The 21825-nt window shown below is 49.4% G+C and overlaps 9 protein-coding genes and 1 non-coding gene across 10 annotated transcripts; 4 read left to right on the forward strand and 6 right to left on the reverse strand.

Annotated features, from left to right (window-relative positions):
* Positions 1–1359: 1359 nt before the first annotated feature.
* On the reverse strand, positions 1360–3772 carry BKA67DRAFT_645534 (uncharacterized protein). The gene is made up of 4 exons (XM_046105881.1): positions 3516–3772; positions 3432–3460; positions 3278–3379; positions 1360–3231 (listed from the first exon to the last, which is right to left on the reverse strand). Exons 1-4 carry the CDS (start codon positions 3668–3670, stop codon positions 1499–1501), a joined length of 2019 nt encoding a protein of 672 aa, XP_045957967.1. The 5' UTR covers positions 3671–3772; the 3' UTR covers positions 1360–1498.
* Positions 3773–4602: 830 nt separating this feature from the next.
* BKA67DRAFT_t106 lies at positions 4603–4674 on the reverse strand. The gene has a single exon. It is a non-coding gene; the product is annotated as a tRNA-Cys (tRNA).
* Positions 4675–7449: 2775 nt separating this feature from the next.
* On the reverse strand, positions 7450–8950 carry BKA67DRAFT_658044 (dihydrolipoyllysine-residue succinyltransferase; the record flags this gene model as incomplete). The annotated part of the gene is made up of 4 exons (XM_046107210.1): positions 7450–7746; positions 7830–8222; positions 8285–8641; positions 8711–8950. 4 exons carry the CDS (start codon positions 8948–8950, stop codon positions 7450–7452), a joined length of 1287 nt encoding a protein of 428 aa, XP_045957968.1.
* A 1184-nt stretch (positions 8951–10134) lies between these two features.
* On the forward strand, positions 10135–10744 carry BKA67DRAFT_658045 (LYR family protein; the record flags this gene model as incomplete). The annotated part of the gene is made up of 5 exons (XM_046107211.1): positions 10135–10157; positions 10231–10363; positions 10468–10546; positions 10624–10665; positions 10722–10744. The coding sequence occupies 5 exons, from the start codon at positions 10135–10137 to the stop codon at positions 10742–10744; spliced, it is 300 nt and encodes a 99-aa protein (XP_045957969.1).
* Positions 10745–11341: 597 nt separating this feature from the next.
* Positions 11342–12248, reverse strand: BKA67DRAFT_562812 (histone-fold-containing protein). The gene is made up of 3 exons (XM_046102631.1): positions 12033–12248; positions 11638–11930; positions 11342–11579 (listed from the first exon to the last, which is right to left on the reverse strand). The coding sequence occupies exons 1-3, from the start codon at positions 12086–12088 to the stop codon at positions 11521–11523; spliced, it is 408 nt and encodes a 135-aa protein (XP_045957970.1). The 5' UTR covers positions 12089–12248; the 3' UTR covers positions 11342–11520.
* A 489-nt stretch (positions 12249–12737) lies between these two features.
* Positions 12738–13382, reverse strand: BKA67DRAFT_562814 (uncharacterized protein). The gene has a single exon (XM_046102632.1). The coding sequence runs from the start codon at positions 13126–13128 to the stop codon at positions 12916–12918; it is 213 nt and encodes a 70-aa protein (XP_045957971.1). The 5' UTR covers positions 13129–13382; the 3' UTR covers positions 12738–12915.
* Positions 13366–13818, forward strand: BKA67DRAFT_562815 (uncharacterized protein). Its single transcript, XM_046102633.1, has one exon. It carries the CDS (start codon positions 13579–13581, stop codon positions 13774–13776), a length of 198 nt encoding a protein of 65 aa, XP_045957972.1. The 5' UTR covers positions 13366–13578; the 3' UTR covers positions 13777–13818.
* Positions 13819–14103: 285 nt separating this feature from the next.
* Positions 14104–15398, forward strand: BKA67DRAFT_562817 (histone-fold-containing protein). The gene is made up of 3 exons (XM_046102634.1): positions 14104–14674; positions 14771–14842; positions 14940–15398. Exons 1-3 carry the CDS (start codon positions 14512–14514, stop codon positions 15116–15118), a joined length of 414 nt encoding a protein of 137 aa, XP_045957973.1. The 5' UTR covers positions 14104–14511; the 3' UTR covers positions 15119–15398.
* Positions 15399–15978: 580 nt separating this feature from the next.
* BKA67DRAFT_658048 (uncharacterized protein) lies at positions 15979–18303 on the reverse strand (the record flags this gene model as incomplete). The annotated part of the gene is made up of 3 exons (XM_046107212.1): positions 15979–16462; positions 16591–18097; positions 18150–18303. 3 exons carry the CDS (start codon positions 18301–18303, stop codon positions 15979–15981), a joined length of 2145 nt encoding a protein of 714 aa, XP_045957974.1.
* A 1285-nt stretch (positions 18304–19588) lies between these two features.
* Positions 19589–21025, forward strand: BKA67DRAFT_658049 (uncharacterized protein; the record flags this gene model as incomplete). The annotated part of the gene is made up of 3 exons (XM_046107213.1): positions 19589–20301; positions 20361–20585; positions 20635–21025. 3 exons carry the CDS (start codon positions 19589–19591, stop codon positions 21023–21025), a joined length of 1329 nt encoding a protein of 442 aa, XP_045957975.1.
* Positions 21026–21825: the final 800 nt, after the last annotated feature.

Raw genomic sequence — 21825 nt, forward strand, 5'->3', positions numbered from 1 at the left:
TATTATAATTTCGCGAAACTTTATTATAAAATGTTTAATAAAAACATATTTACGTTACGAGAAGTGATTTTTAAATAAAGTAAAGATATTAAGGAAACTCGTAAATAACTCGAAAAGACCGTTTTTTATTTAAATGGTTTTATAAACGAATATTATATTAAGAATAACGAGAAGGTTATTAAAAGTAATATATCTTTTATTATACCTTTTAAGGCTATTAAAGCTTAACTTATAACCCGGATTTTAATAATAATCTTTTTAAATTTAAAAATATTAATAAAGAAAACTCCTTTATTTCCACTCTTATTATTAAAGTTAATAGTTTAATTATCGCTCTTAATATTAAACTTTTTAATAACGAAGAACTTTATATAAAGTTAAAGGGATTATTTAATAAAGTTAATAATAATATAATTAATAAAGGGGTTAAAGTTATCGAGAAAGCTAGTAAAATAACAAATAAAAAGTAAAGAAGTTAAAATTAATAAAGTATAACGGGCTCGTTCTTAGATTATAACTAATTAATTTACTTAAAAAGGACGTTTAAGTTATTAAGCATAAGTTTTTACGATATGTTTTCGCTTAAAATAATAAATTATTAAAGTCGATAATGTTTTATATTAAAAAGGCACTTCTTATAATAAGGTTATACGTAATAATAAATATATAAAGAGATTTTATAAATCTATTAAGTATATTAAAATAACTAACGTATAGTTAAGAGAAGAGTGTTATATAAAGTATGTTTAATTCCTTATTTATAATATTAACTTAATTAAAATTATAACTAGCTTTATATTAATTTAACTTAATAATATCTTTATTTAAAATCATTCTTTAATTAAAATACATTATAAGCTTATTATCTTATATTACTATTATTATTATTATTAATATTTATAACTTAGTGTTATTCGTACTTATACTCTTATAGTTTATTTATTTTAATAATTATAATTTTTTATTATTAACTTTATTTCTTTATATTTATAATTTTAAAGCTTTATATTAATATTATACTTAGCTTAAAGCTAGCTTTATATTAATTTTACTTTAAATATACTTATTTAATAAAGTAATTATTAATAATATAGTACTTTTTATATTTAAATAGTCTTATTATTATAAATATCTCTTTATTCAACGTATTATATTAAGTTTTTAATTTTTCCAAATTTAAAATTTAATATAATATACTTTAATTATATTTAACTTTAATAATAATTGTTATATTATAAATAAAGAGTCTTAAAAGCGTTAAACACGTTTTATATCTTAATTATTTTTATATTAAAATGATTTACTCGATTAAATCTTTTTTAATATAAATAAAATTAATATATAATAATTATAGTTTTTCAATTTTAATATATTTAATTTATAATACCTTTTTATTATAATGATTTAATAAGCTTTATAAACTTAAAAAATTTAATACTTTAATCTTAAATACTTTTTATATCTTTATTTTATTTATTCCTTTATGTTTATGATAACATCAAGTTATGTTTAAAGTTTCACGTTCCCTAGTCGGGGCATTCGATAACGGGAACATAATATTTCCTGGAGAGGACAATCTTCTGCCTTTTCTCCGGCGTCCCCGCGGCGCTGTTCTTCTGGAAAGTGATCTCGGTGAAAACAGTTCGCTCTCCGCATACCCTAGGTCACTCAGCGCGTCTAGCTCCTCCAGCTCAGATTGCACTATCGGTGGTGGTTCTGCCTCGAAAACCGCTTTTATGTCACCGTGCGGCGAGAAGCCGCTGAAGTTCCAGTGTAAGAAAGAATCTCTGCTCCGCCTTGGTGCCTTCAGAAAACCGTGCCGTTCGATGTAGCCGACGAACAGTAGGGTCGGGAAATTGAGAGTCCGAATGAGAAACACGTTGATTGTATGAAACAGCCTTGGTGTGATCAAGGGCTTCAATGGCAGCAGAACGAGCAGAGCTGCCAGATTGAATGGTGGTGGGTATGCGAAGATTGAATCACTCTTCACCCCAGCAAACGTGAGTACTGCTCGCCGAAACTGTATTTCAGCAGGAGCATCCGTGATAATCTGAGAAATTGTGTTTGTGAGGAGCGCGACGAGGATGGTTAGGAATAAGGTGTTGCCAAGAAAAGCGAAAGCAGTCATGAGCGCTGGACCCAGTATCGGATGAAATTCGCCAGATCGACTGAACCCGGTGCCGTCGAGACCGAACCAGACCCATAGCAACCATTTACACACCGTGACCCAGCCAGGGGACAAGTCAGGATCGAGACTGCTGTTGAGCCACATTAGCGCCAGAAGGAATCCCGTAAAGCACCACGTGGCGAGGAACGTAACAAGAGTAAAGTCCCGCATCATTGCGTGTATCGATATGAAGACAAGATTGTCCGGCAGGAGAGCAAATGCTGCACGAGTGAGGAGAACGGGGGCGGCGGTACATAGGATATGTGGCCCTAATCCATCGGCCATGGTAGTAGCGGACATGTCATAGTTCCGCCCGACTGCATAAGCCCCGAATATGAGCATGAAGGTCATGTCTAGAAACGACCACAAGGTCTGCGTGTAGACCTGCCACCCGTGCTCTATCACTGCTGCAAACTCATCTACCACCCATCCAACCGTATAGACTATGAATAGCCACTCATAAATGGTAGTGTTAGGACTGCTGCGATGGACCATGGTCAGGACATATAAAATGACCAGCACAAGAAACTGCGCCAGCTCTAGGACAGCTCGCACACGAGGAACGGATAGCCGAGTATGCGGCAGCAAAGGCGCGCTTCGCGCGTCATATAATGATATAGGACGGTATTTGTAATGGTCCGGGAGAATGTCGACAAAAGAGATCGGTGTATACACTATCCTGCCCCCATATACAGCGTCGATCACTTTGAGGCAGGCGGCAGAGCTAATGAAGACTTTGCTTTCTGATATGATCGCCAGTTCGAGCGAGGTTAGTTTGCGCTCGTGCCCATCGTGTCTCTGCAGAGGCCATTGCGGATGCCGATACTCCTCCTCTATGTGTGATGGAGCCCCTTGGAATGGATCAAACCCATCAACAAGGATGTGAGCCATGAGAAGTAGTCCAATGGGGCCGGCATGGTCCTCGTTGAACCGCCGCAGGACACGAGCAGCAACGAGCTCACATAATGCCGCACGAGCTGTGCTAACCGTTTGCTGAGCTGAGTTGGACTGCTCGCGTAGGAATTGTATGCGATTGGCAAGCAGGCAATACACTGTACCACATGCTGTTAGACCTTACAATCACGGTGGCGGTGTATAGATAGATCCTACCAACCGAGGGATTGTCCGGGTCATATAGGCGATTGACTAGAGGCCGTACGATAACCACATTGAGTCGAGGTCCTCGGAGTTCGTCAAGGGTATAGGGGTCATCTGAGACAAAGTCGGTGGCGATTCAGTGGGAGATGTGAAAGAAAGAACTCACCCAGTGTGGCAATTACTAGCCGCCGAATGCTGTGTTACGGATGCTCAGTATTGTCGATCTCGGTTCATCAGAGCATACACCCACCGATGGATCAACTTATAAACCGGCAGAGCCTCATCATCCTCTGAGCTATCACGGCCTTGTTGACGCAGTAGGCTGTCAACTTCAGCAGACTCAACGTCGAAATCAACACTTTGGGAAAGTGGGTCCCACGCTTCTTGGGAGCTGAATAGATCCATGCTGTTGAGTCTACATTATTGTGGTGCATTGTGGTGCAGTTATGTGTGAGCGGTAGCATTGGAGGCCTCACTGCACGGGTGCACGGTGATACGGCTACTACAAACCGGGTACCAAGTAGGCATTCTTGGTATATGCATCAGCAAGAACTAAGTGCCGACACGCGGACCCCACGTTACCGTCGTCACTTTTCGTACTATCTAGATCTCTTGAAGCTTGCACGATCAAGGCGCCCGTCGAACCCTATTGTGACGTACGGGTAACGAGTTTGCTCATGAAAGTACATGTAACCTGAGTTTGCTGAAAATATACAACTTCTTGGCTTGATCATTTGCAGGCCTTGCTAAGGCATGGGGGTTCAGAGCGTGGTACATCGTCTTCCAATGCAACCAGCTGGTTTTGCTCCGGATGCATTGTTATACTCGCAGCAGAAGTGCGATGGTACATGTTCTCGTTGCTTACCAGCGGATGTTGATTCACCAGTTACGAACGAGGCCGTTAACATAGACAAGACAGCAACACGACCAGGGCCAGAGTTACTATCCGTGTCTGAGATCACTGCGATTAGAGGTGTAGGTGGAGATGGCGCCGGCGTTAAAGGTGGACTTGAGTGCTCGGGCACTGTTAGATTCTAGAATTGAGGTACTTCTGGCAGCGTGCTGAATCTCAGGTCGTGGGGATCCAGTGTGGCTGGTATAAGCGCGAGAAGCGCTAGGCATGAGTTGTAGCCGCGACTGCGCCCTTGCATAATATGCGCATAAAGTTGCAGCTTAGCAGGTGAATGACCCACGAGACCCACAAGATGTAGCGCCACAAGCATCAACAGAAGCGAGCATGAAGAGAGAGGTGTGCAGTGGTCTTCTGCTTCGCGTTTGCCCACGAAAATGAGTAGCCCAAGAACAAAAAGACAAAAAGAAGAGGTTATCATCAATTCAGGTCCGAACGTGGATCGAACACGTGACCGTCAGATCTGCAATCTGCTGCGCTACCACTGCGCCACCGAACCTTTGATGATTGATGATTGTGGCTGAGGAAATGCTTATTGAGATCCAATATTGCTCATCAATTAATTCATACCCGAAATGACACCGGGGATAGGTAGTATTGACTGCAAAGGGGCTAACTGCAGCCAAGGCATTCGGACGAAATAAACATAAAATGGCAAATGATTTGTTCTTACACGTACAGTTGCGTTATCTCGGTGGCTTGATTAAGTTCCTGCGTTAGCCCGTTGCTGGTAAGGTGTTGTTACTGTTGTTGTCATTGTTATTATGATCGTGTATAATTTGAAATTTATTTCCGAATATAATAAGTTGTTATCATATATTACATGCTAAGAACTATGGCTTGTCTGTTAATTCCTGCCATCGACGATGAGTTTTCTGCTTGGTATCATTAGAACTCTGTATATTTGGATTTATAGTTGTCCAATCTTTGACACATCTACCCGTAACATTCATGGGTGCTATATGTCGACATTTATAATGTCTTGTTTGTAGCGGTGGAAATTGATGTTGAATAGTTTGCCCTGGCGCACAAACCTGACAGATGTACCTTGTGTTAACCTTCCCTCTTTCCCAACTACAATCACTTCGTGTTGCCAGTTATTGTCGCCGATCATAACGTTGACCTCGTGATAGCTCATATGGATAAAGACTTGGAGCTTGTAGGAACTCGAACAGTGGGTTCACAACGAGCCAAGTAGAAGCCCCGCTTGTTATCATCTCCTTTGTACTGAAATAAACGTGTGTTTATGGTAATTGGCTGGTCTCATGATTTAAACACATAACTATTCGATATAGCAACTTTCGACATGAGCCGACTAAATGAAACAACTCACGGACTCGTGGGATGGATCCATATGTATATATATCGATAAAATAGGTAACAAACTAGTCAGACGTACCAGAGGATGAGAACTACTGTATGTGCCAAGCAGCTGAAGTCGGTTTATAGTGGTGGTTTCAATTTTATTCATCTCTTAGTGATATAATCGGGTGCCAATATATGTAAAGAGTAAACATAGGGTCAGTCAAAATTATAAATAGATATGTTACCACAGCTCGCCGATTCAAACAGAATATGCTATGCGTGATGATAGTTCACAGTTTTGTGCCTGACTGTCGTTCATAGTCGGTAATGTCCACAGGCGTTGGGTGTCAACAGCCAACACGTGGCAAGTATTTGATGGGTGGGGAAGGCTGCCAGAAGATTATGGATCGCTTGCGCGTGGTCGTCGGTACGTCGACAGACTATCAATGAAGTAATCGAGATCATCTGGCTTTGCTACAATTCAGAGGCAGGTCACTGCGTTGGGGCCAGTTCCCTTTCACAATGCCAAATCAACACGAATATAATGCAGAGCCCATACATCCAAAGCTGGATGATTTTACTCATGGTGTCAATATATAGAGTTATAACATAAGATAGCCAGTTCAGGCAACCGGCACCACAGAAGTGAAGGGTGCAATGATATGGCCACACACCGTTAGCATGTAGCACATCTCATACCCTCCGAGGCCATGACAACTTGACAGCAGTCCTTATATTCCGACAACCGACATGGCAGGATCAACTGGATAGACTCGCAGTCTGGTCAAATAGTCTAACTCCCACGTGGTATTATATGGATGATATCTGCCCAGAAATAAATATATGAAGATAGTTTGCAATAATAATGGGGGCATGTAGTGATTACAAGAGTCTGCACTTGACCACCTGCAGGTTAAGCCAAGAGGACATCGAAATCAAAATTCGAGCCTGGGAGCATAAATCATGGCCAGAACAGTTTGAATGCTCAGTATGGAGTGAAGATCTGCCGCTATATATATTTTGCATACAGCAGTGTTCAAGCTACGCTTGCGGCTGCCGAGAATATCAGCTAGCTTTCTCTATTTGAATATCGAGACGACGCAGACATAGTCTACATCGACCTAGATTATGTCGAGCATATTGCGTTAGATAGTACTCACTGTTTTTGCCCGTCTGTTGTGACTGGACCATAATTTGCGGAGGAAGTAGCTGGTTATAAACAACTCGATATTCCCATGGTGCAAAATGTTAGCATATCAAATTCTCCCATTAGCCAGACCCTAGAACATGGACACTGACCAAGGTTCGTCAATAGGAGCACGACTATCACAGTCACCAAATCATACATGGAAACTGACGCGGTGGACTACCAATTCTTTATCTAGCTCATAGAAGCCTGCTCGACCTCGGAACATTTTACCACAGATTCCTTCTCACCATCACTGAGCGGTTGAGCATGAGCAATGCTTTGTCAATCTCGCACGTTTCAACGTTTAACGCTTATCTTGCGCCATAACAACAGCCCACACAGACCCCAGACAAGAACTGCACACGGCAACTCTCACCGCGACAACAGCAAGTACATTTAAACATATGCGCACATACCAAAAAAGACCGCGGGACAGCGGTGCACTACTATGATCATCCCGCCCGCACATTCGGAACCCGTCGATCAGAATGCTGTGCGTACAACGTTCTCGAAGAAAGCAATAGGGATACTAGATATTGCCACGTGGAACAATCTCGAGAAGCAAGTAGCGTTATTTGCTATGCATCATTATTTACGTCATCGCGGCCTATTCATGATCACACAAGAGTATTGGTCAAATCAATACCAATTGAACAAAAATGAAACAATGCTCTATTATTACGCCCATCATGCATCCGTATTGTACACTATGGACATGGTTTCCAGCAAGGCTCCAGCGCCTAGACCCAAGACGAAGCCTACAAACTACGTATACCAAAATTACAAGAGCATGCGCCTGGGGTCCTCAATGTATTCCTTAATCTTGACCAAGAACTGAACAGCTTCCCTACCATCCAAAAGACGGTGGTCGTAGGTCAATGCGAGGTACATCATTGGACGGATCTCGATCTTGCCGTTGATGGCCACGGGCTTGTCCTTGATGGCGTGGAGACCGAGGACGGCGCTCTGGGGCAGGTTGATGATGGGGGTACCCATGAGCGAGCCGAAGACACCACCGTTGCTGATGGTGAAGGTACCACCAGCCATATCCTCAATGGTGAGCTTACCGTCACGAGCCTGGATTTCTCATTAGTATCGCGATTGGCTCAGTGGGGTGTACCTGAAACGGGAGGAGAGAGAGGGGGAAAAAAAAAACATACCTTCTTGCCGAGCTCAGCAATGGTTTTTTCAATGGCGATCATGTCCATGGCCTCGGTGTTGCGGACAACGGGGGTGACAAGACCCTTCTCGGTAGCAACAGCAACGCTGACGTCGACGTAGTCTCTGTAGACAATGGTGTCACCGCCGTTCTCGCCCTCAATGGAAGCGTTGACAGCAGGAATGTCGCGCATGGCCAGGACGGAAGCGCGGGTGAAGGCGCTCATGAAACCGAGCTTGACACCAGTCTTCTTCAAGACATCGTCCTTGTAGAGCTTGCGGAACTCCATGAGGGAGGACATGTCGACCTCGTTGAAGGTGGTGAGGGAAGCGGCGGTGTTTTGGGACTGCTTGAGACGCTCGGCGATTCGGAGACGCATGCGGTTCATCTTGACCTGTAGCCATGGTTAGCCTCTCGAGAGTAAGGGAAGATTGGCGTGCGGTAGGCTCAACGTACGCGACGCTCCTCCCGGCTGCCCAAGAGGGGACCGGAGGTCTCCTTGGCGGGTTGCGAGGGCTTCGACTCCTTCTTGGGCTCGGGCTTGGGGGCAGACTTGGAAGGCTCAGGCTTGGACTCTGATTTGGAGTCCTGCTTGGGGGCTGGCTTGTTCTCCTCCTTGGGCTCGGCGGGCTTTGCGTCGGTGGAAGCGGCCTCCTCCTTCGGGGGCTCCTTTGACTCCGACTTGTCGCCGCCCTCCGGCGCACCACCGGCCTTGATCTTGGCGATCTCCTGACCGACGGTGACGGTGTCCTCCTCGTTGGCGAGGAGCTCCTGGATGGTACCAGCCTCGGGGGCATTGACGGCGACATCGATCTATTGATGGTTCCGTGTTAGTATATGTACGAAGACTTGACTGGCAGCACCGAATGTGTTGCGTCGTACCTTGTCAGTCTCGATGGTAGCAATCTCCTCGTCGGCCTCCACGTAGTCGCCAACCTGCTTGTTCCACTGCTTCAGAGTACCCTCGGAGATGGACTCGGCCATTTGCGGGACTTTGACGACGGTGTCGGCATAGGTGCGAACTTGGCTCATGAGAGAAGACAGAGGCACGCCGCGCATAGGCTGCAGGGTGCTGCGTGTCTGGACGACACGTGCAGCGGTGCGTAAACTCCTGGAGAACATGTTGAGGTTTGTTTATGTGGTGTTTTGTCTCGTGTTGTAATGTGCGAGAATTGCAAGCAAGGAGAGGTCACACGGCTAGATGCCAAGCAAGATGTACAGGGCAATGCAACAAGCTGAATGCACGACTTGAACTCAAGTGAAGAATACTGTCTTTTAAAAAGCTACCCAGAGCCAGCAAAGGGTAGAGGAGACAGGGTGGTCACCAAGGGGGTATGGTGGTGGTGGTGGTGATGTTGAGATCGGGGGTAGGGGAGAGGGAGAGGGAGCAAGTGTCATGGGGGTAAAAAGTGAACTCGGCTCAATGCAGGATTTCTCGCGATGACTTCGCAGGTACGAAGCGAAACGAAGAAACGAAAACGATGGAGACAGAGCTTCTCACTAACTAACTAGCTTCTCCAAAATTTGGAGCACGGCCCGCTGCTGCCAGCCAGACGCGAGGGAGACCACAGCCACTACCACCACCATGACCGCGACAACGAGCAACGATCATGGCCGCTGAGAGGCCCTGACACCTGAAGGTCACCGTCTCGAGAGAACTAGCCCGGCAAAACAGAGCAGCAAGGTACCGATTTCACCCGCTAATCCGGTAAAGAGCCTGGCGACAAAGGGGGGCGCTTGGCTTTGGTTCGCTGTGAGGGAGTTGGAATTGGAATGACGTCGGGCGCTGAAAAAGATCCGCGCCGCCCGGTCACCGACATACCTTGTCTCGTTCTGGGCAGCTGCCGCTTCAGCTCTGCCAGCTGCGGCAGATGGACAGCGTAGCAAATCATCAAGAGCTTGAAAGTCATCAATCCGAATTCCACAAGCTCCAAGAGCCAATCTCTTGGTGCCTGAGGCCAAAAGACACTCGGACCCCCCCCCAAGCCCAGCAGAATCCAAAGCACAAGCATCCATCACCAGGAGCCTCCAATCCGCTTGAGAGCAGCAGCCCTACACATCACCAGCCAGCTACCGCTTGCGAGTCCAATTGGCCGCCAACCCGCAACAACGACGACACATCTCCGCTCATTCCCCATTCCGTCCGTCGCTCAGAGACGACGTCCATTGACGCTGGTCCGGCAGTCGCACAGAGCTTACAGTGCTGGGGAAGCCGTTGTCTAGCAGATCGCATCCGGAGGCACCAGAAGGCGGCACGTCAGAAGGAAAGAAGGATATAAAGAAGGAAAGAAAGAGATCAACTCAACATGTCGACACGACAGGCTGCACTGTGAGCACCCACTCCTCTGGCCCCCGGGCCAAGATAAGAAGAACGTTCAGGCTCTAATACAGCTGCATGACAGGTCGCTCTACCGACGCTCCTTGAAGCTGTCCCTCGACTGGGCTGTCCACCGGCACCTGTGGCGCGGCCAGGCTCTCTACATCCGATCCCTCTTTGAGGCAAACCGAAACATCACAGACGTCAGGAAGCAAAGGGTACGCCACGCGTCGCAATGTCTGTCCCCGGGCTACCTGAGATCAGGCGAGCTTGGGGGATGGGAAGGAATGGTTGACCAATGTATGCTGACCAATCAACGCAGGCGTTACTGAACGAGACCGAGAAGCTGCTCGAGACGTGGAAGCACCCGGACCCCTACTGCCCCCCCACGGCACCTGGAGGTATGTCAGAAGTTCCTGTCCATCCTGCGCACAAGGGTTTGCGAGAGTCACATATACTAAGACAGTTGACACTACAGGCTCGAAATACGAGAGAAACCTGCCTGCACACACAACAGCAGGTAAGTCTTCTGTTGATCATTTGCATCTGCACAACCCAGACTAATCATACCCTCAGCCCCACCCGATCTCAAGTTCTAGAAATGGTTACGTCGAGGCACGGCGGCGTTGGAATGTACATAGAATCTGTAATCTGCGCATAGATATTATCAAAACAAAGGGGAAAAAGTTGCAGGGCCAGTTCTGCACTACACCACACTACACTACAATTGACACCATCAAAGCTCACTTCTTACGGAGTTCTCGGGAGAAACTGATCTTGTGCCATGGATCGGACCTCATGATCTGCGCTAATCTCACGACTCGCAACCGATACTGTTCAGACCTGTGCGCGTATCCCAATGACAAACACACCAGGTGCTGACGCCTCCATCTCCAGTGTTCCGCCCTCCGTAATTTGATCATCTGGTTGATGATATTTGTTATCATTCGTAGGCTTTGTTCGAGATATCTTCATCAACTCTTCCAAAGCCCAAAAAAGCATGCCTGTTTACGTCAAATCAATAGGTAACACGAACCATCACAATGAAGCAACCAGTATTTTTGCGGCGTGCAAGCCTGGCTTGTGTATCCAGCACGAACTCGACCATGTCAGGTATGAATCTCAACAATGTTCAACGTGATACTACGAGTCGATAATGAGTGTCACGGTGCAAGATGCAAACAAGATGTTAAAAATGTTTGTTCAGAAGTTCTCATTCATATCCATGTCCCTTAAACCATGGGTGGATTATCTTAATGTACAACCCAATTCGCAATTCGCGTGTAAAAGAGCAAACCATGCCCAACCGTGACCCCTTGATCGTAAAGACGTGCCGAACTACCAGAAAAAATCAAATGCAACCACGAAAAACCATCTACAACTCCTGAGAACCAGCGTTCTTGCCAGGCTTGCCGGTCTTCTTGGGCAGAAGGTCTAGGAGAAAGCGTGTTAGCACGGGGTGGATGCGACCCGGGAGGACCGAATGACTTACTCTGGTGAATGTTGGGCAGGACACCACCTTGTGCGATGGTGACGTGTCCGAGCAGCTTGTTCAACTCCTCATCGTTTCGGATGGCGAGCTGAAGATGTCTGGGGATGATACGGGTCTTCTTGTTGTCGCGGGCAGCGTTACCGGCCAACTCGAGGATCTCGGCGGCGAGGTACTCGAGGACGGCGGCGAGGTAGACGGGAGCACCGGCACCGACACGCTGAGCGTAGTTGCCCTTGCGGAGCAGACGGTGGACACGACCAACGGGGAAGGCGAGACCAGCCTTGCTGGAACGGCTGGAGGAAGCTGGGTTAGCTGATGGATCGATGTGAAAAGATGCGACCCGATGCGCCGAGAAAAGACGCGTCGGGAGACGGCATGAGAAGCAGAATACTCACGATTGGGCGTTCTTGGAACCGCTGGCCTTGCCGCCGGACTTGCCACCTCCAGTCATTTTGAAGAGTTGGGGTTGGGGGGTTTTCTGGGTGGAAAAAGTAGATTGCTTTGAAGTCGAGGACGACTGTAGATGCTCGAAGGCTGAAGAGTAGTGGTTGCTTTGTGAGTTGCGTTGGGAATGGATGAATGGATGGGTTGACGGGAGAGAGATGGATGTTGGTAGTGGGGGATGAGAGCTTATGTACTAGTCGCGTCAAGCTGCGGCAAGAATCACTGATTTGGGGAATCTACCGCCCTAAGCCTCTTCCGGCCACGCGATCGAGCACGAAAAGGCGGTCCCCACTTCGGCTAAAAAATGCGCGTGCGCCTGGGGTGCCATCAGCACGGCAAAGCACAGCCCAAAGCACAACCAGAAGAGAGGAGAAAATCAAATCAGAGCGTAATCGCATCAGAGCCCCCAGACCACTTTCTGCACCCACTCCCCGAAGCGAGTTTTGTCCCAAATGCCTGCAGCCCACGCTCCCAACTTGCATCACCATCCCCTAAGGACACTCCGACCAATCATATATTTTGCTTTTCTTAGCGTCTTTCTTATCGTGGCTTCCTGATGCGATTATTTTGATTTTCCATATTAAACCCGGCGCCCACTTCTGCCTTGTCCCCTCGTTTCTCTGATTTCTGATTTTCCGATTTTCTCACGCACCCAACTTGTTTTGCCGCCAAATCACTCGACGCGTCTCTCGCAGCCGGTTGATTTCGCCAGCCCCCCTTCTCGCCCTCGCCCTCGCCCTCTCCCGACTCTTTGACTGATTTGACCTTCCGTGTCTAGCATGCTACTTTTGGTCCCGAATCACAACTCGAGGCAACCGATTATTCTGCCATGTCCTACTGTGCTCGTCGATTTTCTTCCTTTTTCGACTTGATTTGAGGCATTTTTTGTGCGTGACTTTTTGCATGTTGAATTCTCGGGTCAGGCATGCTCAATTCCTTGCTTTGGTCATGGTTTGTCTGACCTGAGAGACTCAGAGGGCTGGTTTTGGTCTGGTCGCTCGGTTTGAGCTGGAGTTGGTTAACGTCTGGATTCCATCCAAGATCCATGGACTATTGCCTATACGGCTTGAGTTGTTCGACTTTTTGTGTCTTACATACTCGGGTCTGAGGTATTTTGATTTAGTTTGAGGCTCATATGGTCCATGGATCTTTGGTTTTTTGTGGTTTAGGCCTTGAAGTCCGGCTTTGTCGAAGGTACTTTCTGACCTTTGAGGTCAGATATTATACTATTTTGAGGTAGATAGATGCTAGTATGGCATATATAGTCAAGATAGACCAAATAGACCCAAATTCTACATCAAGTAAGGCTTATACAAGGTTCAAAACGTGTCAAATAGGGCTGCATGGTCCATAGACTCGGCTCAGGTGGACTCAGTGGCAATCCGGGGACCAGATTCTGGGGTATCCGGGCTTAGATCCTCGGGCCGGCAGTCACGGGTAGGCAGAGTTTGGGGATAGCTTCATCTGGAGGCCGGATTCGGTAATCTGGACGACTCTATGGGGCATGGGTATGGTTGTACGGGGGACACATGGCGTCAGGCCAATGATGGAATGCATGGCTCAACGGCTGAGATCGAGTACGAATCACGAACCACGGACTATGGTGCCTGCTCCATAGGGCTCCAGTACTCCAGTGCTTGTTCCAGTGCTTGCTCCATTACTCTCCATGGCAGACTGGAGGCCCTGCGGCCGTGAAATCAGAACAGAGGGGATTGCCATTCACGGGAAGAAGGGAGGCGTGGCACATGCCACCGGACCCGTGTCTGCACCATGGAGAGCACTAAGATGGCTGTTTTGCGCATGAGAAGCCATGAATGTACATTGAACAAAGGGTTGGTGGATGGGAGCCGCATCCCCCAATCAATTCTACGTGGTTATCTGGCTCTGAAACTGTACCGATGCCCATATCCGTGCGTGTTTCTGTTTCTGGTAGAGAAAGACCAGGAGAAAGACACATCCTGCGGTGACCCTCCCTCCTTTCCTCTCTTGCTGTGTGGTGTGAGCCTGCGACGCGTCGGGAACAGAGAGAGAAGGGCAGTCGAAGAAGACGCGCTTTTGCTTTTCCGTGCTAGACCAAGTTCGTGGAGGGGTGGCTGGGTACGTTCTGATTTGAGGGCCCCCGAAAAGCGACGCCCGGTAGACTTTCCCCCCACCACCCCTGCTTGGTTATTTATTTAGTGGGCGTGCCTCAGCAATCGCGTGCATCAATTCGAGGTGTCAAATCAGTAACTGCGCTAGTCTTCGCCGCGTCCAGCTACAAAAGGTCCTCATCACCCACCTTCCATCTTCCCAACAACAACACCCGGCTTCATTCTCCATCAACCAACGCAGCCAACATCATTCACAACAACTCTTGGATTCAATCCAGTACAGCTCTCGCAACTTCCAAGCCAACCCACCCTTTTTCCACCCAACTCCAAATCAATCAAAATGCCTCCCAAGGCCGCTGACAAGAAGCCCGCCTCCAAGGCCCCGGCTACTGCCTCCAAGGCTCCCGAGAAGAAGGATGCCGGCAAGAAGACCGCCGCCACGGGCGACAAGAAGAAGCGCACCAAGGCCCGCAAGGAGACCTACTCCTCCTACATCTACAAGGGTAAGCCACTTCCAGATTCAGGGCCTAACGACCGCGTCGCATCGCGTCACGCCTCTCTCTCCACGCGACGAATTCCACTGACGCTTTCTGCTCTAGTCCTCAAGCAGGTCCACCCCGACACTGGTATCTCCAACCGTGCTATGTCCATCCTGAACTCTTTCGTCAACGGTAAGCTCAACTCCCCAGTGCCCCTCCGCACTCCTGGCGCGTCATCTCGGCGCGTCTTTCTGCCCTCCACATCAAATACTGATTCCCGTGCCTGCAGATATCTTTGAGCGTGTTGCCACTGAGGCCTCCAAGCTCGCTGCCTACAACAAGAAGTCTACCATCTCTTCCCGAGAGATCCAGACCTCGGTCCGCCTTATCCTGCCCGGTGAGCTTGCCAAGCACGCCGTGTCAGAGGGTACCAAGGCCGTCACCAAGTACTCTTCATCCACGAAATAAGTGCTTGATTAATGGGCGGGCGAAGGGTTGCGATGGGGCTGATTTCTCTTTTGGGCATGGGGTCCTTTCAGGCTTGCAAGTTGGCATCATGATGAGGCTTGGCCACTGCATAGGCTTTGATGCTACGGATCTCGATTACGGAGTCTCAATAATGCGTTACGGAATGGTTTACTGATTTACGGGGGCATTTGTCTCTGCACAACACGGTATGGGGTTCGCGGTTGTACTATACATTCTGCCGATAGGTTTTCGGAAATGACACCTGAACATGAACAAACTACTCTGCTGTCTTCAATGCACCGTGATGCTCGCTTTTGTTTGGTTTTTGGGCCTATTATACTCACTGCTATTTTCGGGTCTCTTACAGGCACATTCAATCCAGACAACTCGACTTGTACGCGCCGCTGCCAAACACTCAACCTAGAAGTGCGTGTGCTTCGAATTCGAGCGGTCATTTCCTCTCGGTCGAGGATATGCTCAAGTGCGGCCGCAATTATCGGTCGCGCTGCTTTCGAATACTGGGTTGGTGGAAAATGAGCAACGCACGCAAACTGGGGAATCACAGTGGGATTGCGACCCGTAATCAGCTCTCTGTCGTAAGATTGAGGGGGGAGATTTGGAAAGTCACACGTCGTGATGTCCATTCAGCATTTCTCGGGGCAAGTGTTCTATATGCAGGCCAAATTTCCACGCGGCGGCATTGAACCACTAAATATGCTGCAAGGTATTTGGGCGCACTGGGGGGTATTTTCGACCATAGCTTCCTCAAAGCAACTCTATGCCCGAGATCATGATATATGCAAGCCCAAAACGCCCGTCTCGCCACGCCGGAATGTCTCCAAGTCTCTAGACGTTGCACCTCACTGTCCAGCATCACCCAAGCCCAGCTTGCTCTTCTTCATGACATGCGTGACCGGTACCATGATGCCCTTGTTGTCTAGTGTACCAAGTGCCATGCCCTTGGACCAGCCCATTTTCTCGAGCAACATTCTGCCCTTGTTCTCTGCAGCCAACTCACGGGCGTGCTGGCCGACGATCTCTCCCTCGCGGTAGCTGATCGCATTGTCCTGACGCTTCGAGCCACTGGTGTCCTTGCGGAGACCGGACCTATGCGCCTTCGCCACCTCCGTGTCTACATCGACGCGTGGGAAATACTGGCGGCGGATAACCCTGTTCACCATGGACTCGAAGGATCGCTCTTCGTAGGCCAGCGTACGACCAGTGCGGAAGAGGACGGGATGCCGATTGTCGCCTGAACCTGATGACTGCGACTTGATCTTGAGGTGACCCGCGACAGTATGGAGGCATTTCCTTGCCTGCTTGTCGAGTGGAGGAAAGGTGATCCTGAGAATTTGGTCAGCAAATGCAGCAGGTCGATGCTACTAGGACAGCAGCATGATGACCCCAGGTCGTCCCAATTGACATGAACGGTATCTGAAGACTGCTGTGCACGCAAAGGCAAGGAAACTTACTGCTCATCTTCACCAATAAGGAACTGCTCCAACTCAAATACAAGTTCGTCCTTGCTCATGCCCACTAGATATTTCACACGGAGGTCGTCGGGTTTTACGTTCTTTCCCAGCAAGCCCTGTGCTCGGAGCGCCTCCCTTTGCCTCTTCTTCTCCGCCTTCTTGAGACGGTCCTTGTTGAAGGCAATCTCCATGGCCTCCTCGAGCTCAGAGTCTGAATGCACGGGTGGGCGGGACTTGCTGTTTGAGGTGGCTCTATGCCAGTTCATGAGGTCGAGATGGTCAAAAGCATCGGCCATTGCGGTCGCACTTGGAAACTGGCCCTTCTTTTGGATGATCTTGGCTTGCTTGGTGGAGCCCTTCTTCTTACGGCGTGGCGTCACCTTGGGAGCAATTTGCCAGTCATCTTGGTCGTCTGAGTCTGAGTCATCGTAGAGCACAATGTTGTCGCCTCCAAAGCCAAGCTCTTCCTGCTTAGCAAGCAATCTCGCCATACGCGCATCTTGCTTTTCGATTCTCTGGCGCTGCGCATCTGTCAACTCGCTGTTCTCGGCCGCTCCATCATCCTCGCCCGAGTCAGCTTCGTCACTGTCGTCCTCCGTAGTGGGCTCCGGCACAGCGTCACTATCGGTACCACCGAGATCTCTGAGAATCTGGAAAGCATGAGAACCAAGTCCAGGATGAGCCTCGCTTTCGTCATTGTCGTCGTCGTCCATGTTCGCCATGTAATCGGCAATCAGCGCAGCTTCTTCATCGGACAGTGTTCCGTCTAACAGGGCATCGAGATGGGAACTATCCGCATCCTCAGCTGGAGCTGGAGCTGGAGCTGGAGCTTGGGCTTGGGGAAGCGGCACCCCTGCAATGGCAGAATACTCCGTCTCCTGATGTGTAGTCTCGGCAACAGACTCTTTAGTGACAATTGCCGGCTGGGCAACTGTAGTGGACTGGTCGATGGTCTTTTCCACAACCTTGATCTCAAGATCCATCTCGCGCATCTGAATGGTATCGCTTGTTTCCTTTGGCCTGGGAGAGGCGCGTTGCGATTCTGCGGCCGAGCGTAGTGCAGGATCGCGACCCCTGAACAGGATGACCTCCTCGCTTGAGTCGGAATCATGATCCGACTCTTGACGGGGCAGTATCGGCAGATTTGCCAGTTTTGCAGGTCGCAATGACTTGTCACCGATGGTGTCCAGAACGAAGAGCTCAGGAGGTGTTGAAGGTTCCAATTCCATCTCCAGGGGTGTGTGCACCTGGCTCTGTGACTTGACCTCTGTACTAGCAACCAAATCGGGCCGTGTATCGACGGCGGGCAGAACATGTCGCTCAATCTGTGACTGGGCCTTTTTTCTTGGCTCGAGAGAGTCCTTCTTCACCTCGAATTCCTTTAAGGGGTCCATGAGGCCAGCACTGACAAAGACGACTGGCCTGTGGCGGAGCTTTGCATCCAGACCGAACATACCACGAGGCCGCTTGGTAGTGTTCCTTGCCTCATCTGCAAGGGTATGGTGGCCTAGCAATGGAAAATCAGCGATGGCATCAGTGTCTATAGGCGAATGGCATACCACGAAATGCTGCACCTGCGCTGACGGCAGGTGCGAATGGGCTGTTCGAAGAGGCAGAAGGACCGAACTTTGAATTCTGAGCGTTCCATCGTGAACGACCACCATTAGAGGGGCCGCCACCTCGCTTGCCTCTTGGCTTGTTCTTATGTGGCATGGCTAACACTCCCGGGTGCTTCAGATGTTTGGAAACACTTCTAAATGAAACTGAGCCCACTATGTTACGACGAAGCTTCGTGTGCCCGATAAAAACCAGACGACAAAGAACGAGGCAGACCCAAGTGATCTGAAGGAGCTGGAAGTGAAGAAGTGAGAGGCTTCAAGTGAAGTTGCTGGTGGAGTGTGTGGTCAGCTAGCAAAAGTTGAGATGGACTGGGTGGCGAGTGACTAATATCGTCTACGACATGCCCATTAGCAAGACGTATAGTGCTGTGTAATCTTGGACGTGCGTACAGCAGATGATTTGCCTGCTCTATTACAGTCTTAACTTGAAGGATTAAATACTATGCCTGTCTATTCTCGGACGGATATCCATTTGTTTGTAGACTGGTGATAGTTATGCCCGCCCAAGTTCCTAATGGTAGACGATGGGCAGGGCACGACAACGAGTCGTCGTTACTCAGCTTTATCGATAAGGCACTTGACCTTGGCTGCCTGTGCCGCCCTGTCCACTAAGGTTAAACGACTAAACGGAGGGGTCAGTGGAGCGGGTGTCCACCGAATGATGGCCCAAAGAGTCCCTAGGAGTCCACTGTTGGAATGCACGCACAGCACCTTAGATAAGCTCGGAGTCGGATGACAGGCGCTCCAAGAGTGCCATTTAATAGCACAGCAACCAGATACATGGCGGCATGACAACAAGGCAGCACTTCTCCTCATTATCTCAGCTGCTGCATATACTGCACTTGCACTGTCTTGTTACAGGATTGTGTTCTTGCATCGGAATACATCCCAACAACTACTCAAGACACTGCTGATTGTCTCGAGTGAGTGTCGGGCGTCCATCACAGCTGTCTACCCGTCACAGAGAAAGAGAGAGAGAGAGAGAAACATCACAAGGCATCGGCTGCTAGTCCGGCCATATGACCGGCCCCAACTAATCGTCTTCCAGCCCATCCATCCGTCCCCCTAACAATAGTATCGCCATCGTAATCCTTATCGTGTTTTTCTTCTTGACTTGCCCGAGTCCCCCGATCTGAGGCTGTGGATACTCTGTTTCTATTGCTCTTCGCTGCTTGTTGCTACAATACCGTAGTCCACCCACAGTTGTCCGGCTTGTGAGCACACCATCGAGCTCCAGCTCGCCCTCGCCCTCGCCCTCGTCCGCCGACGGCCCTCCTCCGGCTGGACCATCTCTCACACTTGACTTACACCACATCCGGCGCCCGTCTTGACACGAACCGACCCTCGACTATCCTCCACTCCCCCCAACACTTTATAAAATGGACACTACTTTAGACGTGGGCCGCCGCATCGTCCAGATGTTCTGGGACCCAGAGCCCACTAACGACGTGGTCAAAGATCAGCCTGCATGGTGCTTGGGCACCTCCTACAAGCTGAACAACAGCCCCGTCACCAAATCTGCCGAATCCGCAGCCTCTCCCTCTCGTGCCGCCCGTGAGACATCGAAAAGCAAGTCGCCGGTACGACAGGCACCCGCAAAACAAACCGAGACACCGCCCGAGTCTATATCTAGTAGCTTTGACTCCTCCCTGGCATACGAAGAGGCCCCCAAGGACGGAGGGTGGCCGCCAGCCTTTCTAGACGACTTTGAGTCACGAATATGGATGACCTACCGGTCCGAGTTCGAGCCCATCGCCAAGTCCCACGACCCCAAGGCCCTGGCCGCTCTGTCTTTCTCCATGAGGATCAAGCAACAACTCTCGGACCAGACCGGCTTTGCCTCAGATAGTGGGTGGGGATGCATGATACGATCTGGTCAGAGCCTCTTGGCCAACGCCATGGTCTTGCAGAGGTTGGGAAGGGACTGGCGCAGGAAGCCAAACGATGCGGACGAAAACAAGCTACTTCAGCAATTCGCCGATGACAAGAGAGCTCCTTACTCGCTGCATAACTTTGTCAACCACGGCGCAACGGCCTGCGGAAAGTATCCAGGCGAGTGGTTTGGCCCGTCAGCGACAGCTAGGTGTATACAGTAAGTCGAAAGCATGGCAAATGATGCTCCAGGGCAGGACGCTAATGAGCGAGCGTCAGGGCATTGACCAACGAACACGAACCGAACCTGCGAGTCTACTCGACAGGAGATGGCCCTGATGTGTACGAGGATAACTTTATGAAGATCGCCAAGCCCGACGGGAAGACGTTCCATCCAACGGTCATCCTCGTAAGCACGAGACTGGGTATAGACAAGATCACGCCGGTGTACTGGGAAGCGCTCATTGCATCTTTGCAGATGCCGCAGTCTATTGGAATTGCTGGGTGAGTAGCCCCCACATGTAATTGATTCGTTCTTCTAACCAAGCCGTAGCGGTCGACCCTCGTCCTCACACTATTTCATCGGTGTTCAGGGTTTGTACCTCTTCTACTTGGATCCTCACTACACCCGCCCTGCCCTTCCGTACCATGAAGACCCCAATGACTACGTCCCGGAGGAGGTTGATACCTGCCATACTCGCAAGCTTCGACGCCTCCATATCAAGGAAATGGACCCAAGCATGCTTATTGGTTTTCTGATCCGCGACGAAGAGGACTGGGTCGACTGGAGGCGGAGTGTGAAGCACGTCCAGGGCAAGTCTGTCATCCACGTTTCGGACCATGACCCCGTCGCTCAATGCGAAGCCCAAGGCAGCAGTTTCATGGATCGAGTGGAGGCCATGAGCGACGATGATAACGACGGCGATGCTATGCTTGACGACTAAAGATTACCTGATTTGTGCAGCGTCGGGATTATAGGGGGGGATATCCAATAGGGGCGTTCTGGTTTTGATTTCAGGGATTGCATAGGAACATTGTAGATACCGTTAATGACCAGCGGCCGGGTAGTGACTCTGCACGCGACTGGTGAGTCTTTGCAGCTACCGAGGCGGCTAAAATCGGCCGATTATGCACGTGTTCCTTGAATACACGTGCGGGCAGATGGCGTGTAGATTCGCCCAGTGAGCCACTTGGTAGTAATACGCAAACATCCACACCGGGAATTTTATCGCTTTTTCTTGTTAGACTTGGCAGCTTTTCCGGCAGTTTTCACGCTGCTGGGCGGGGCGGCATGTCCAGTGGATTTGATGTGATTGAATAGTTTCGTTTTGGAATCGAAGGGCTCGCTGCAGACGGCACACTGATGCGATGCTCCTTGTTGCTCGAGTTCAGCCTGCTTCGCTGCCTTCTTCTCCCGCTTGGCCTTTGCCTTGCCGACCTTCTTGGCCGCTTCGGTTTCATTGAGAGACAGTTCCTCGGCCTCAAGAGCAACCGCGTCCAGGTCCTCTGCTGTGTCTGCCTGCAAAGGGTTCGACGATAACCTGTCCTCGACGGCTGATCTAGGGGCGTAGTCGCCGTCCTCGCTTTCCTCTTCGGAGGAAGCATCCTGTGGTGTCGAGTCTGGTGCTCCCGTTGATTTGGCATCTGCGTCAAGCCCTGCCTTGGCCGTAGGACCTTGGTCCAGAGGCGGCGCCGTTTCAGCCTCTTGGTCGTCCGACAGCACTGCGGGAGACGCACTGGCCGA

This window comes from Truncatella angustata, assembly GCF_020726525.1.
Source record: "Truncatella angustata strain MPI-SDFR-AT-0073 chromosome Unknown BKA67scaffold_4, whole genome shotgun sequence".
In the NCBI taxonomy this organism is placed as follows: Eukaryota; Fungi; Ascomycota; class Sordariomycetes; order Amphisphaeriales; family Sporocadaceae; genus Truncatella; species Truncatella angustata.